Raw genomic sequence first — 15,064 nt, forward strand, 5'->3', positions numbered from 1 at the left:
GGTTACTAGGAGAAATATTTTTGTCACCTCCACTTTAGAGGTAGGTGACCTGAAGCTCTGAGAGGGACAATTCTTGCCCATGGTCATCCAGCTGGTAAATTTCCCAGCAAAAGCTCCAACTTCAAGGCTAATACCCTCAGAGCCATAGCTGTCTGTGTACCTGGAGCAAATTTGGCTGGAGTCAGGGACGGCAATATAGAGCATGGTCTGATGGGGAAGGACGGAGGCGGGGCAAAGGATGATGGACCAGAAATGGGGTGGGACCTCTGAGGCCAACTAATCCAACCCCCTCCCTTTACAGATGAGGAAAGTGACACTTAAGCAGGTTAAGTAACCGGCCCAAGATCCCACAGGAAGCAAACATCTGAGTCAGGATTTGAACTCAGGTTCGCTGACTGCTTTTTCCATTGTTCCACATCTTCTCCCAAAACTGTAGAGAGTACATCCCATCACACAGAGGGCCCCACTGGGATGGTTGTGGCGCAGACCTCCCTCCTGAGGATCAGTGAGAAGAAGGTATGCCCCTTCTATGGAGGAAGCCTTCCCTGGAGAGAAGTATGCCTTACCTTGTTTCACAAAGCCCCTTTTGCCCTGGGTTAGTTATAACTCCAAATGTCCTTCCTATCACCCAAGGAGAGGCATCAGAAAGGGCTTCAGCAATGAAGACAAATGCAGTTAGATTGGGTGAAGAAATGAATGACTTGGAAAAGGAGCTGAGGGTGAACATTTATTTTTACTTGGGGAAAAAATGCTGCTGATCACCACATCCATTTTGGCACTTGCGAGCAGACAACCAGTAGTGTTTACACTGCAAATGTGACAGTTCACAATTCCTAGAAAAACATACAGAGTGAGGGTAGGTGGGGAAATCTTCACAGCAAAAACAATAACAATAATTTATAATAATAATTTTGGAACAAAATTAAAAGTCTACACAGGAGCACAAACACCAAGTGGGAACAGAAAGCGCGGCACCAGGATTCCACACTATGCCCAAAAAAACAGATGGAAGAGGGCAGGAAAAATGGAGGGAAAAAAGGAGGAAAAATCTCTGAGCACCCCTAAGCCAGAAGTGCTGTAATGAAGTGGGTTTCAAATTTAGCCTCGTAATTAGTAATCAAATTGCAACCCAAGAAAAGCCAGAGCATAAATTACATAGCAAAGCTTTGCTCAAATTAAAGTGAAAGATCTTCCTAATGTTATTTCCAAATGGCAACACGAAAGCCTTAGCATGCTGCCCACCAGGGCTACTAGTTTGTAGGTCTGCCTGGATAATGTCTGCTACTCTGCCTTTGATTCTGAAAACAAGGCTATGGGCAATCCAGTAGCCCCTGGCCTCCAGAAATCCTACCAGAGAAACAAAACAAAACAAAACAACACTTCTCATTGGGTGAGTGGTGGTAAGGAAAGGAGGCTCTAAACCTAGACAGCTACTATTTCTGAGAAACACACCAAAATTGTGTATAGTATTTGGAGAAAGGGACCTAGGGACCCCACTCCTACTAACTTGAGAAGGAAGATAGGAATAGGCTAATTCTGGCCTCAGAATAGCCTTTTCCTCTCTGGTACTTTGGAGTGGGCTCTCCAGATGTAGAGAATCCAGTAGGTGCTCTCCAAATAAAGATGGAAGACAGACCCACTTTCATGTTGGGATGGAGAGGGAGGGCTCATATGCAGAGTATATAAGTTGTCTCCTCAGCATCTCCCTTTTTCTTTGTGGTTGGGGGTAGGGAGGGAAGGAAGGAAGGAAAGTCATTGAATAAGACATGGCCTCCTGGTTTCACTCAAAAACCATTGGAGTTGACTAAAAAGGGGGTGGGGGAAACAGCATATACAATGCTTTTAATACTTTAAGTGATTACATCTACCCTAAAAATTACAGTCCTGTTGTATCTGGTTTCTGCCCTGTGTCTCTTATTGCTGAGAAATGGGAGGCTCATCCTTAGCTTTCTCTGCTTCCTTCAAGGCATTAATTACTGGTAACCACGGTGAAGGCAGTTCGGGGATGGTTTTCTTGGCTTGAGTTAAGTGGTTAATAGCCGTGTAGAGGCTTCCTCGGGGTCCTGCTTCCTGCTCAGAATAATACATCTCTAGAGCTGCAGGAGTACAGTGCTTGTGCTGAGAGAGAGAGAGAGAGAGAGAAAGAGAGAGAGAGAGAGAAGAGGTTGGTTGTCAACTCATGAAGAAATAAAAACAAATCAGAGTCATGGAATCTCAGAGCTAGAAGGGGCTTCAGAGGTCATTAGCCTGGCCCAGCCCTGAACAACAATATTCACCGCATCAGCCCTGATGAATAGAATACAGCTCATAAGAAGCACGAGATGTGCAAACTTAGAGAATCCACCCAAATGTTCACATTGACTATTTGTTCTTGACCTATGGAGCGTTCTGAGCTCGTATTGGTCTGATCATTCATTATTTTAATGTCAGCGCTAATCTTCCTATCTCTTAGCTGATCTTTATATTTTCCTTCCTCCCCTCAACACTGTGTGGAATCAAAACTTTAATGAGGTAAGGGGCATTTTGGGAGGGAGGAAATCGGGATTAAATGACTTGCCCATGGTCACACAACTAGGCTGGATTTGAACTCAGGTCCTTCTGATTCCAGGGCACACGGTAACTTGACTCCAGCATAGTGATGTCATTTTGGTCCTCTTCGAGAATGAAGGCCAGTAACCAAACAACCAACACCTGGATTGCCTACTAGGATAAATCTGATTTTTAGAGATGGATCATTGCCATAACAAACCCTTCCAGTCTACATAATATATATTTAACCTTTTGATAAAACTAGTCACATATAAATTAAATTAATAAAATATATAAACTATTAGGTCCTTGTGACTTTTATACTACATGAGCAATATGTAGTACTTCTTAAATATATAGTATTAATAAAATATTTATTAATGTGTGGTTCTAGGAGGAGACTGGCTACAATAAGCCTGGAGATAAGGAACAGCAATAGAAAACCAGCAATTAGTTCAGAGATTGGTGGAGCTATCTCCACGCACTAGTCAGCTGTCTTGGGAAATGGGAGCTGTGGCCCATCATTTGGGGAGGTTCGGCCTTGAAATTCTGGCTTATGAGACTTTATAAGACTCATGCAAAGAGAACCCCCTACCCAACCTAGCTTGCTGGTTCTAAATCAAACATTAGAAATGACCTTTACAGGGCAAGTTGGTGCACAGTGGATAGAACACATGTCCCAGAATTAGAAGGACCTGAGTTCAAATCCAGCCTAGTTGCGTGACCATGTCTTATGTGAGTGCAGGGGCACAGACACACTGAGTACAGAAGGGTGGTTCTGAAGCGAAGAGAAGGGAATCAACACTTATTAAGTGCCTACTATATGCTCCAGGCACTACGCTAAGTGCTTCACAAAGATCTCATTTGATTCTCACTACTACCTTGCAAGGTGGTTACTGTTATTATCCCCATTTGACAGTTGAGGAAAACAGTGGCAAATGGTGGTCAAGTGACTTACCCAGGGTTACACAAGTTTTAAGTATCTGAGGTCACATTTGAACTCAGTCTTCCTGACTTCCTGGCCCAGCACTCTCTCCAGTGAGTCACCCAGCTGCCCAAGGGAAGAAGGTTCCTGGGCTGATTCATCAGCTTCACTTAGACTGTGACAATCCTAACTAGGAAATGTTTAATTCAGTTATACTTCTAGGTTTTGTAGATTTAATTATGGCCAATCAGTGATCAATAGCTTGATGGAGGCAGCACTGCTGGTCTGAGGACCCCAGATTGAGTCTCAGATTGGCCAAAACTACCTTGGTTCCTTCCCTACTTTCTGGACCTCAGTTTTATCATTTGTAAATGAAGTGATTGATTTTGATCATAGGGTGAGAGGACTTGGATTGACCTTTGTCACTTCCTAGGACATTGGTCTCACGTCCTCTCATCCTCTCAGCTTTTGATCATTGATCCCTTTCAGCTCTGACATTCTATGATCTATGATTCATTTATTATGAGAACATGCATATTACAGCTGTATTATAGACCAAAAAAAACCATATAACCTGTCAATAATTTTCACAGCAATGGTCCCAAAAGAAATGGTTAATACACAGTGTTGGGGAATGTCTCCCTTTTTATAACAGGAACAAATGAGCAGAGCTATTTTCTGTGCTGTTTAGAACCTTAAGCTCCTCTCACAACAGAGGACATCTGCCTTGGCAGCTGCAATTAGAAGTATTTCTAAAATGGATGCTTGTAAGTTGTAATTTTGTCAATGGAATCCCAGTTTTCGACTTACTTCCAATATGTACAGATTTCCTAACACACCTCGCCAGGCTGGGCTCCATAGCTCTCCCTACCCCTTTATATCCCCACTAACAATTTTGTCATCACCTCCTGATTTACCTTTACATTAATTTGTGTCATTTTATCTAACTTTCCATCTGAGTTTGAAACATCTAGGCATGTATGCATATATCCATAAGGTAAAGGCTGTATCTGAGTTCCGGCAATAAGGCAAGGTTGTGTAATTGATAGAGATCTGTACAAGACACTTAGTTTACGCAAAGAAAATCCCAGGTAACTGGGGCCCAATTAATCGGAATATTCATATTTAATGAGAATTTTCAACCTCTGCCCTGCTCTACACATTTTTATAGGAAAAAGAGAATTACAACAAAGTAACCTGATACTAGGGACCTCTTCCACTAAAACTTTATTCAGATGACTCAGTGGTGTATGGATGTGTAATCCCAAATTCTTGAAAACTCTGATGAAAGGTTTCCAGCTCTATCAACCCCTGCCCAAGATGATAAAGCTTTAAGCATGTACCTACTCATGGACTGGCACCTGAGGACAAGCCTAGCTATGTATAGAGAAGCTTATCTCCAGAAGGTGCACCCTAAGTTAGATAATTTTAGCTGTAACAACTCAGGGAAACTGTATCTGAAGTCATGGAGGGGTGCTTTTTCAGTGGAAAGACTGTTCACATGGCAGACATCATGAATCTTTTGAAGCATCATGAGCTTAGGGTGGAGACTAGACTTATAATTATATTGGCATGGAGAACTTTCTGATTGATGAGTGGAACCCTCTCGTCCAATGCAGGTTGGCAGCCAGATGACTCACTGGATAGAGTACTGGGCCTAGATTCAAGAAGTCCTGTGTTGAGATCTGGCCTCAAACATTTACTACTGTGACCCCAGGCAAGTCATTTAACCTGTCTGCCTCAGTTTCCTAACCTGTAAAAGGAGGATAATAACAGTACCTACCTTGCAGGGTTGTGAGGATCAAATTAGATAGTATCTATAAAGGGCTTAGCACAGTGCTAAGTAGACTCTCAATCATTCAATTAATTAATCAAGGTATAGACAAGGTTTAAAGTTTAAAATGCTTCAAGTCACTTGATGAAACCAGCTGATGAAAAGAAAAGATTAATTGAAAGAATTAGACATACTTCAGGCTTAGGCATGTCAGAGAAGGAATTCAAGAAAGAAAAGCAGGTCAACTATGTGAGCACTTTGAAGAACCAGACTCTTGGGCCTATCACCAATGTGCAAGAGGGCAGGGAAAGGGATTACTGATTTTAAAGAAATAGTTACATACAGAAGAAAAGCCTATTAATGGAGAATGAATGCTGTGTGTGGCATAGTACTGCAAGAACCATATCAAGAGTACTGAAGCTCAGAATGAGCTATATCAAGGAAGAGGTGATGCCAGGACCATCCCCCAGGGAGTACATATAGCAGAGAGAAGACATTTTCTCTACACTTAGTTTACTTTGTTTTGACTCTGATAAAGACAACAATCTTTGGATTGGAAAGGACAGAACCAACATCAAAAATAGGAACCCAGAACCCCAAATAAATAGGGAGATAACAGGATGCTGCCTAGAAATCTGCAATGAGCTGAGTGACTTGCCCCAGCTTCAGGAAACATGCTAGGTTACAGATGGATCTGGTGAATGTTGTTGCTTAACTAATGTTAGTGATCTTTGAAAGATCTTGGAGAATGGCAAATGTCCTAAATTTGAAGTACGTTCTAAGGATTGGTTTTCTCATTCTTACCTTCTCCTGTCCCCACCCCACCCACCTGAATGGGATCACAGAAAGTTAAATATGGAAGGAATATTAAAGATCATTTAGTCTCATTCTCTCATTGTACAAATGAGGAAACTGAGGTCCAAAGAGAAACAAGGTCAATAGTGTCAGAATAAGGCATGGCCTAGGTCTAAGTTTGTTCTTGCCTCTCACTACTCCATAGCTACTTCACTTTTTAAAGAGGAGATTTGCCAAGATGTTCCTGGCTGGACCACCAATTTTAGTAGAGGTTGAATGAGACTTCTCAGTCACCTTCAATGTGTGTAGTACAGATCTTGTACCCATTTTACAGATTAGGAAACTTTGACATAGAATAGCTAAGTGACTTGTCTGTAATCACACAAGTAGTTATTGATAGAACTATTGTACAGTGCATAGGCAGTTGGGTGACTCAATGGATAGAGAGCTGAGCCTAGAATCAGGAAGACTTGAGGCAAACTTCTTCAAGCACTCTGCAACACTTCCACACCAAAATGGTCTATTTCTGCATTGGAGGTATATGGAGTCTGCAAACATAAAATGGTGAATAGTAATCGTCATACCCTATCTGCCATTATACATACAGGTAGACAGTGGGAGATAATGAAAAGAGTAACTGGCCTGGGGGAAGGAGGTTACTTAAAACCTGGTCTATAGGCCTAGCTCTGCCACTGAACCTCTATATAAACTTGGACAAGCCATTTTTCCTTTTTGACCCCCACTTTTCTCATCTGTGACATGAAGAAGCTAATCTCTGACCTCTAAGACTCTGACTCCAATATTTTGTGATCCCATGACCTTAAGGGGAGCATTCACTGAAACTTCACTCTTTTTGGTTTAATGTGCCACGTTTAACATATGAGGCACTCTCAAGGCTCCCCGGAAATCTCCAAAATCTCTGCTTTGGACCATTAGAGCTTTTGGAGTCATTCAATTTGCAACTTCATTCTTGCTTTATCTCCATTTATTGCAGAAACCTGATTAACGAAAGCTAATCGAGGATAAAGAAACGTATTGGAAGTGGGTACAGAGAAAGGAGTCAGGGGAAGAGAGAAGGGCCAGGGGAAGAGTTGAACAAGGGAGAACCAGGCTCTCTCTAGCTCCAGACAATCAGCTTTATGAATCACCAAGTAAATCTTCAACCTTCAAAAGGGCAGCCAGCTCCTTGGGATCTCAATGCGTAGATAGAAGAGGGAGATGCCTGAAGTCCAAGAATGAAGAATTTGAAAGGGAAATGTCTTCTCTTGCATCCAGTACAGCCTCACTGCCAGACTCCTCCAGGATCCCATATGGGAAGCCCAGTGTGTCCTCTATACCTCCTATGATTTTGCCCAGCTTATTTTTAAACAGGCCAAGGGAGACAGCTTCCAAAACCTCACATGGGCCCTCAGTCTCCATTTAAAGCATCAGTGAAGTCCCCAGATAGTGTGTCCCAATATACTCTGCATTTTGTTTCATCCTAGTCCTCCCAGGTGTGGTATCAGACTGGAGAATTTCTCTTCTTCCTCTGAATGTTTGCCAGATGGCAAAGCATGGATTTAGCATGGGGGTAGGGGAACAAGAGGATGGGGTTGGAACAGAGATTAAAGGGAGAGAAGGAAATTAACTGTGGAGGAAAAGGTTTACGTGCACCCTAAAATAAACCAAAAAAAGGACCACATTTAATCCCATTACTCTCCCACTTCTGACGGCCATTGGTTTTAATATGAACCCCCCTCCCTTGTACATCCCCTGTTTCTGCCCCAGATTTTTATTCTTCCCAGCTTCAGCTGGCAGTGAGAAGATTTGCCAAGATGTTCCTGGCTGGACCACCAATTTTAGCAGAGGTTGAATGAGCCTTCTCAGTCACCTTCAACATTATCCATACCACTTAATTACAATTTGTGTGGTACAGATATTGTACCCATTTTACAGATTAGGAAACTGACATAGAATAGCTAAGTGACTTGTCTATAATCACACAAGTAATTATTGACAGAACTATTGTACAATGCATAGGCAGCTAGGTGATTCAGTGGACAGAGAGCTGGGCCTGGAATCAGGAAGACTTGAGTTCAAATCTGGCCTCAGACACTTAACTAGCTGTGTGACCCTGGGCAAGTCACTTAACCTTTTTTTACCCTAATCTTCTAAAGAAGGAAATGGCAAACCATTCCAGTATCTTTACCAAGAAAACCCCATAACGGAGTCACGAAGAGTTAAATACAATTGATTGATTGAACAACAACATTGCACAGTGGAAAGAAGATTGATTTTGTAGTCAAAGGATTTGGGGTCAAATCCAGGCTTTGCAACCAACCTGTGTGATTTGGGACATTCCATTTATCCTAACGAGGCTTCAGTATTCTCAAATGTAAAAGTGAGAGAGGTGATTTTAGATGACCTCTTGAAATTCTTCTGGCTGTATGCTTATGATCCTCTCTCTGATGCCCTTCCAAGGCTCCTTCCACTATGTCCCAACATCCCTTTGGAAGTTGCAAGTAAAAGAGGGAAACTGAGACCTAGAAAGGCAATATTTTTTAAGCTCAGTTTTTCTGTCTGTGAAGCAGAGGACGCTATCCTTTTATAGCAGAACAAGTGAGAACATTTCAAAGCATGAGGAACTACTTGGACATTAAAAGAAAGATGTAGCGTTACTGTCCCCAAAGGAGATTCTCTGAACAAGAGGAGAGGAGTTTAGGCCCAAATCGCTAAGCTGGAGGTGATGGGAATTTGCCCAAACCCAGAGACTAGTTCTTATGCAATTCACTTAAACTCAAGGATCTTATTCAAGACATGGAGTTAATGGAGAGAGAAGGAGGGAATGAAATCCGAAAATTAAATCCCTTGATAAAACACATTCATTTCCAACCACCTGTTACAAAGCCTCTGGAGTTTTCTAAAAGGGTAAAACACACGGAAGTGAAGGGAATCAAGTCATTTCCTATTCTGTCTTCTTGTACTTCAGCACAAAACCGCCCAGTGTTTGAATGATCAGACAAACATTTATTAAGTACCTTCTATATACAAAGAACTGCACTGAATGAGGTAGAAAAGGAGGGTGAGGTAGAGAGAATTACTTAAACTTCCCTAAGGTTGTACCTGGATCGTAACAAAGTATGCTAAATCCTCAAAAAGATGAAAGTACTAGATCACCTTACTTATCTCCTGAGGAACTTGTATAAGAAGGGCCAAGAAGCCTCTTGATGAAGGTGAAAGAAGAGACTGTAAAAGCTGGCTTGAAGCTTAACATCAAAAAACACTAAGATCTTGGCAACTGGTCCTGTTACTTCATGTCAAATAGTGGTAGAAGAAATGGAAGTGGTGTCAGATTTTATATGCTTGGGCTCAAAAATCACTGCAGACGGCGACTGCAGCCATGAAATTAAGACACTTGCTCCTTGGAAGGAAAGCTATGGCAAATCTGGACAGCATACTAATGAGCAGAGACATCACCTTGCTGACAAAGGTCCATATAGTCAAAGCTATGGTTTTTCCAGTAGCAATTTATGGCTGTGAAAATTGGACTATGGGGAAAGCTGAGTGGTGCAGAATTGATGCTTTTGAATTGTGGTACTGGAGAAGACTTTTGAGAGTCCGTTGGAATATTTAAGAAAATTAATTCAGACTGTTCACTGGAAGGTCAAATACTGAAACTGTTGTTTAAATGCTTTGACCACATAATGAGAAGATGGGACTTATTGGAAAAAGACCCTGATGTTGGGAAAGATTGAAGGCAAAAAGAAAAGGATGGCAGAGGATGAGATGGATAGAGAGTGTCATGGAAGCTATGAACTCATTGAGCTTGGACAGTCTTGGGGAGACAGCAGAGGATAGAATGGCCTGGTGTGCTATGGTCCATGAGGTCATGGACAGTGGGATGTGGCTGAATAACTGAACAACAATAACCACAAGTTTGTACCTCTTCCAGTTGCCTTTCAATTAGAATAGCTCACACATCCACAGAGCTTAATGCTTACCAAACAGATTTGTAACAAAATCTCTAGAAGGTATGGAGTGAAAATGCTATTATCCCTATTCTGCAGATGAGGAAGCTGAGGTTCAGAGAGGTCAGTGAATGATCCAGGGTCATACACCTAGCATCAGAGCCAAAATTCAACCTCAGCTCTCCCAACTCCGTTTTTCAAACTTTTGCTTTACCACTAACTTAATAAAAGCACTCTCAGGAGACCTTACGGGTTTAGGTTGGAGGTGGGCAGAGAGAGCTAAGGGGGAAAAGGCCTTCTAAGATCTATTCTTTAGTCCTGTTTTCTTTTCTTTAGTGGACATAAGGATATAGGGAGAGCCTTTCTTAATTGTTCTGGGGTTATTACTCTCTCATACACAGTGAAAGATCCCCCTTGGGTTGGGAATAGCAGGAAGAAGAGGGAAATGACAATGCCTAATGCAATACCACCTCCTACAGGAGCTTTCCCTGACTGCTTTTGTTGGAGTATTAATCAGATCATCTGGTCTCAAAATACTTTGTATTTCTCTAATGCACTGATATTCTAATTTATCAGATATTATTAGATAATAATAAATTATTAGATATATCTATCTACATCCTTAATTTATGGAGACTATAATCTAGGAAGGGGATAAGAATAAGAATAGTGACAGAATGTATGGTCCTTAAGGATGGGTGCCAGTTCACTTTTTGACTTTGTAGCTTCAGTGCTTGGTGCTCTGGCTGACACATAGTAGGATCTTAATAAATGCTTGTTGACTGACGGTCTTTTTTTATCTTTATATCCCTCCCCCCGAACATTGCACATGATAGGTACTTAAATATTTTTCAGATTAGTTGGGTGACTGGGTAAGTCATTCAATCTCTCCTGGCCTCAGTTTCTTCATCTGTAAAATAGGGATAATAATAGCACCTACCACACAGGGCTGTTGCGAGGACCAAATTAGTGATTTCTGTGAAGTGCTTTGCAAATGAAAGAGGCTATAAAAATGCCTTGTTGTTGTTGTTGTTATTGTAGAAAAGCAGCATGATAGAATGCTGGACTTTGAACCTGAGCCAAGAAGACCTAAGTCCATATCCTTACTAGCTACATGGCCAAGTCATTTAACCAAAGAGTCCCATTTTGTTGTTTTTTCAGTTATGTCTGACTCTTCATAACTCTGTATGGGGTTTTCTTGGCAAAGACACTGGAATGGTTTGCCATTTCCTTCTTCAGCTCATTTTACAGATGAGAAAACTGAGGCAGACAGGGTGAAATGACGTGCTAAGGGTCACACAGCTAGTAAGTGTCTGAGGCCAGATTTGAACTTAGGTCTTCCTGACTCCAGGGCCAGTGCTCCATCCACTACACCATCTAGCTGTCCCAGCTTCCCCCTCTCTGAAAGGGATTTAATTTTAATATTTATCTTATAGGGTTATAATGAAAGTCAAATGAACTAATGTACATAAAGTGCTATGTAAATGTCAGCTATTATTAAATCCACTTTATTAATATGTTTTAAATATTAATGTTATGAATTATAATAATATTATGAAATAAAATATTAAATCCAAGAAATTGCAGAGTTGGTTAAAATTATTAACCCTTCTCTTTATAAAATCTCTTGCAGTTAGCTCCACTCAATAGTTGGTCATCAATAGCAGAGAATCCCCACCCTCTCTCAATATGTATGAACAATTTTTTGAAGTAAAATGTGCTGTAAGAGACAGGAAGTTGGGACTCCCTTCCTGAAGGAGGTGCTTTCAAAGTGTAGGCAATGCAGTGATATCACCATACCTTAAACACAAAGCCCTCTGGGCAGCTTAACTGGTCATACCAGAGAGCCTTGTACATGACCAGCATGAGCAGACAGGCCAGGAACGCCATCGTGATGAGGATGAGTCCTGTCAACTAGAAAGAGAAAGGGGGGAAGGGAGGAGAGAAGAAAGAAAATAAGTGAGCTCAATTTAATAAATCAAAATAGCACAATAAAAAGAGAAATGCTGATAAAGTAAGGGTTGGGTTGGTTGAATAAACTTGTTAACATCTCATCCATTTAAAATAAGTGATGAGATGCCCTGATACCTTAACAAGGGGGAAAATAAGTCTCAAACAACCAAACACTAGATTTAGTGGAGAATGACTTCAGACATGCTGGAGTGAGATTGACAGGAAAAGTCTTCAGATTGGCGGAGGAAAATTAGTCATGCCTTTTGAGTCATCTATAAAGAAGAAGATGAGTTTAAGACCCAGTTTAAATGAGCATCTTGCCAAGATTCCTGTAAGTGGCAAATGAAAAGAGAAGGTTCCAGCTAAATTCCAGCTAAACCGGGTTGGGGGTTGGGACGAGGAGCACTTTGGCTTTGGCCTCAGTCTACCTGGGCTGCAGGAGAATCTTGTGATTTTTGAAGGATTTCCAGGACTTCTCATCTTCCCACTGTCATCCTAGCAGTGTCTCTATAATAGCTAACAGTCAAGCCTGCCTTGGGATTTCAAGGAGATTGAATGTAGTAGATTCATAGCTCTACAAAAATTCAGGTGAAGAAACAAAACCATTTCTAAGGGCAAATTTCTTAAGGAGCCCATGAAGAGGAGAAAAGGACTTCCAGCAGTGAGAACAAGTTACCCTTTGAAATGTTTTCTCTCTAATCTTGAGCCCACTTTCCTCTGTACTCTGAAATGGTTGGAAAAGTTGTCACAAAATTTGGGAGGGGGGGAAATGTTTCATACCAACTACTGGCTTCCTTGCTCTCCCTCAGCGGTGGTCCTCTGTCTCCCAACTCTCTGACTTCACATTGGCTATTCCCTGTGCCTGGAATGGTCTACCCCCTTACCTTTGCTTCTCAGTTCCCCTGGCTTCCTCCAAGACTCAGTTCAGATCCTACCTTCTCTAAGAGGGTGATCCTGGTCCTCAGTGAATGCTCCTTTCTAAAAACAGCTTAAATCTGGTTAGGATTCTCAACTAATAGTTATGTCAGGAAGCACACTGGTAGGGGCTCGTGGGCTGTAGCACTAGAAAAAATACTCTTCCTGACACCTCAGGAGTATCCTTTAAGCTGAGCTCTTGGGACCCAACTGATCAGGATGGAAGATGAAATACTTGCCTCAGAACATGTTACATAAATATGAAAGCATCACTACTATAGTGGGTCAGCATCATATAATGAAGAGATAGAGAGAACACTGGGATTGGAATCCAAAGGCCTGAACTAGAAATCAGTTATCATTTATTAGCTGTGTGACTTTGAGCAAATCATTTATTGTCTCTGGTCCTCAGTTTCTCTGCCTGTAAAATGGTTGAGTATGAAGGATTTGACTGGATCAGGCCTGCACAACATACAGCCCATGGGCTGCAGCCTATTTTACATCCTCTACAGTTTTTGTGGGCCACCCAAAATCCTTTGGTGGGCCACGGGCAGCATATGTTGTGCAGGCCTGGACTAGATGATACATAAGCCTTCTCTCTGTAGAGCTTTGGAACCTCGTTTTGCTGTTCTTTTCGGAAATCAATAGTTTGGAACACTGTCTAATCACAGCTCTTGAACTAGCCTTCTAGAAGGGGAATTCCCATCAACAATCAGCAACTGAGTCAATAAGCATTTATTAAAGGCTTGTTATGTGCCCTACACTTTGCTAAGCAACGACCATACAAAGAGAGGCAAAAAACAAAAGCACGGAGCTCTTTGCCTTCAAGCATCTCACATTCTAATGGAGGAAACAAAGTATAAGTAACCAGATATTTAGGAGATATATTAAGAGTAAAAGAAGGTAATCTGAAAGAGGAAGGCACTAGCACCTGGGAAGGACCAGGAGAAGGTAGGATCTGAACTGAGCCTTGGAGGAAGCCAGGAGAACTGAGAAATAGAAGGCAGGGGACAGATCATTCCAGGCTTGGGGGACCAGCCAGTGAAAAGTCAGAGAGTTGGGAGATGGAGGCCCGAGTCTGAAGGACAGCAAGGAAGCCAGTGTGGCTGACTGCAAGGTACGAGAAGGTTGGAAAGGTAGGAAGGGCCCAAGTTTGGAGGCACTTTATAGTCAATCCTAGAGGTGATAGAGACACACAGAAATTCGGCTTTCTGGAGTAGGGGGTTGGCTTTTCATCCAAGGGTCTTTGTTTGTTGGCATGTGATAATGGAGAGGCTAGGTATCAGTTAAGACATCCTCTCCTTGTATGACCTGGCATATGCCATTTGCCATTCCTGGATGCCAGTTTTCTCATCTATATAATAAGGGGGTTGAATTAAATGGCCTTAAAAGCCCTTCCAGTTTGACAGTCAGAGGATCTAATCTAATGTTTTTATTTCTAACCACAACTCTGATTTCTTTGGTATTGGGAATACCATTAGAAAATTTCTGTCAGTGCAGATGGGCACCTTGTCCACAACCCGGGAAAGTTGTCGGAGGCAGTCAATTGAGTGAGTTACTCTTCAGGTCCCATAGCCAGGAAGTGATAGAGAATGGACTTGAACCTAAGCATTCCCAACATTGAGGACAGCTCTCTATTATGCCTAGATGCCTCTCAGTCTATTGCTTTAAAAAGGGGGGGAGAAATGGAGATTCACTATAAGACATGCCATTAAGAGATACAACTATTTTGAACACATGTATTCAACTGGGTTTTTAAAAAAATCTTTCTCAATTCAAACTTATTAAGCACCTTAAAATAGAAAAAGTTGCTTCATAAGATAGTGAGTTCCCCGCCACTGGAGGTCATCAAGGGGGCTGCATGATGACCGCTCAAAGCTGGTGCAGTGGGCATTCCTGTGCAGACACAGACTGGATTAAATGACCAGCCAAGTTCCTCTCTTTCAGAAGTGCCATGTTCCAAATGAATTGCCTCAGCCTATTCTTCAAACCTGACCATCAGTACAAGCCTTACACAGTTCTCTCCATGGGACCTTGCCATCACTCTGGCAATGTGTCCTACAGACGCAAACTTTGATGTGTAAATAAGATTTACAAGGCAAACAACCCTCTTCAAAGCTCAGCAATTAGAGAGCCCTAAGGCTCAAAACAACTTTGAGGGGCCATTTTGTCTTGTTTTTGTTTCCAAATTAAGCCAGAAGGCTGTAATGGGGATGGGGGAGGGAG

The 15,064-nt window shown here is 41.9% G+C and overlaps 1 protein-coding gene and 1 long non-coding RNA gene across 4 annotated transcripts in view; one reads left to right on the plus strand and one right to left on the minus strand.

Annotated features, from left to right (window-relative positions):
* The window catches only part of LOC110213907 (uncharacterized), a 14,605-nt gene extending 3,071 nt beyond the window's left edge, over positions 1-11,534 (plus strand). For both annotated transcript variants that reach the window (XR_013485175.1, XR_002326155.2), the window contains 2 exons: positions 437-516; positions 7,018-11,534. This is a non-coding gene — a long non-coding RNA (uncharacterized LOC110213907). The remainder of the gene's footprint in view (positions 1-436; positions 517-7,017) is intronic.
* The window catches only part of CALY (calcyon neuron specific vesicular protein), a 113,581-nt gene continuing 99,231 nt past the window's right edge, over positions 715-15,064 (minus strand). For both annotated transcript variants that reach the window (XM_020994462.1, XM_020994463.2), the window contains exons 4-5: positions 11,771-11,884; positions 715-2,118 (exon numbers count right to left, since the gene is read on the minus strand). In XM_020994462.1, the coding sequence (XP_020850121.1) occupies positions 1,915-2,118; positions 11,771-11,884 (318 nt within the window). In that variant the 3' untranslated portion in view covers positions 715-1,914. The remainder of the gene's footprint in view (positions 2,119-11,770; positions 11,885-15,064) is intronic.

Source organism: Phascolarctos cinereus, unplaced genomic scaffold (genome assembly GCF_003287225.1).
Source record: "Phascolarctos cinereus isolate Bilbo 61053 unplaced genomic scaffold, phaCin_HiC Scaffold_3;HRSCAF=262, whole genome shotgun sequence".
Classification (NCBI taxonomy): domain Eukaryota; kingdom Metazoa; phylum Chordata; class Mammalia; order Diprotodontia; family Phascolarctidae; genus Phascolarctos; species Phascolarctos cinereus.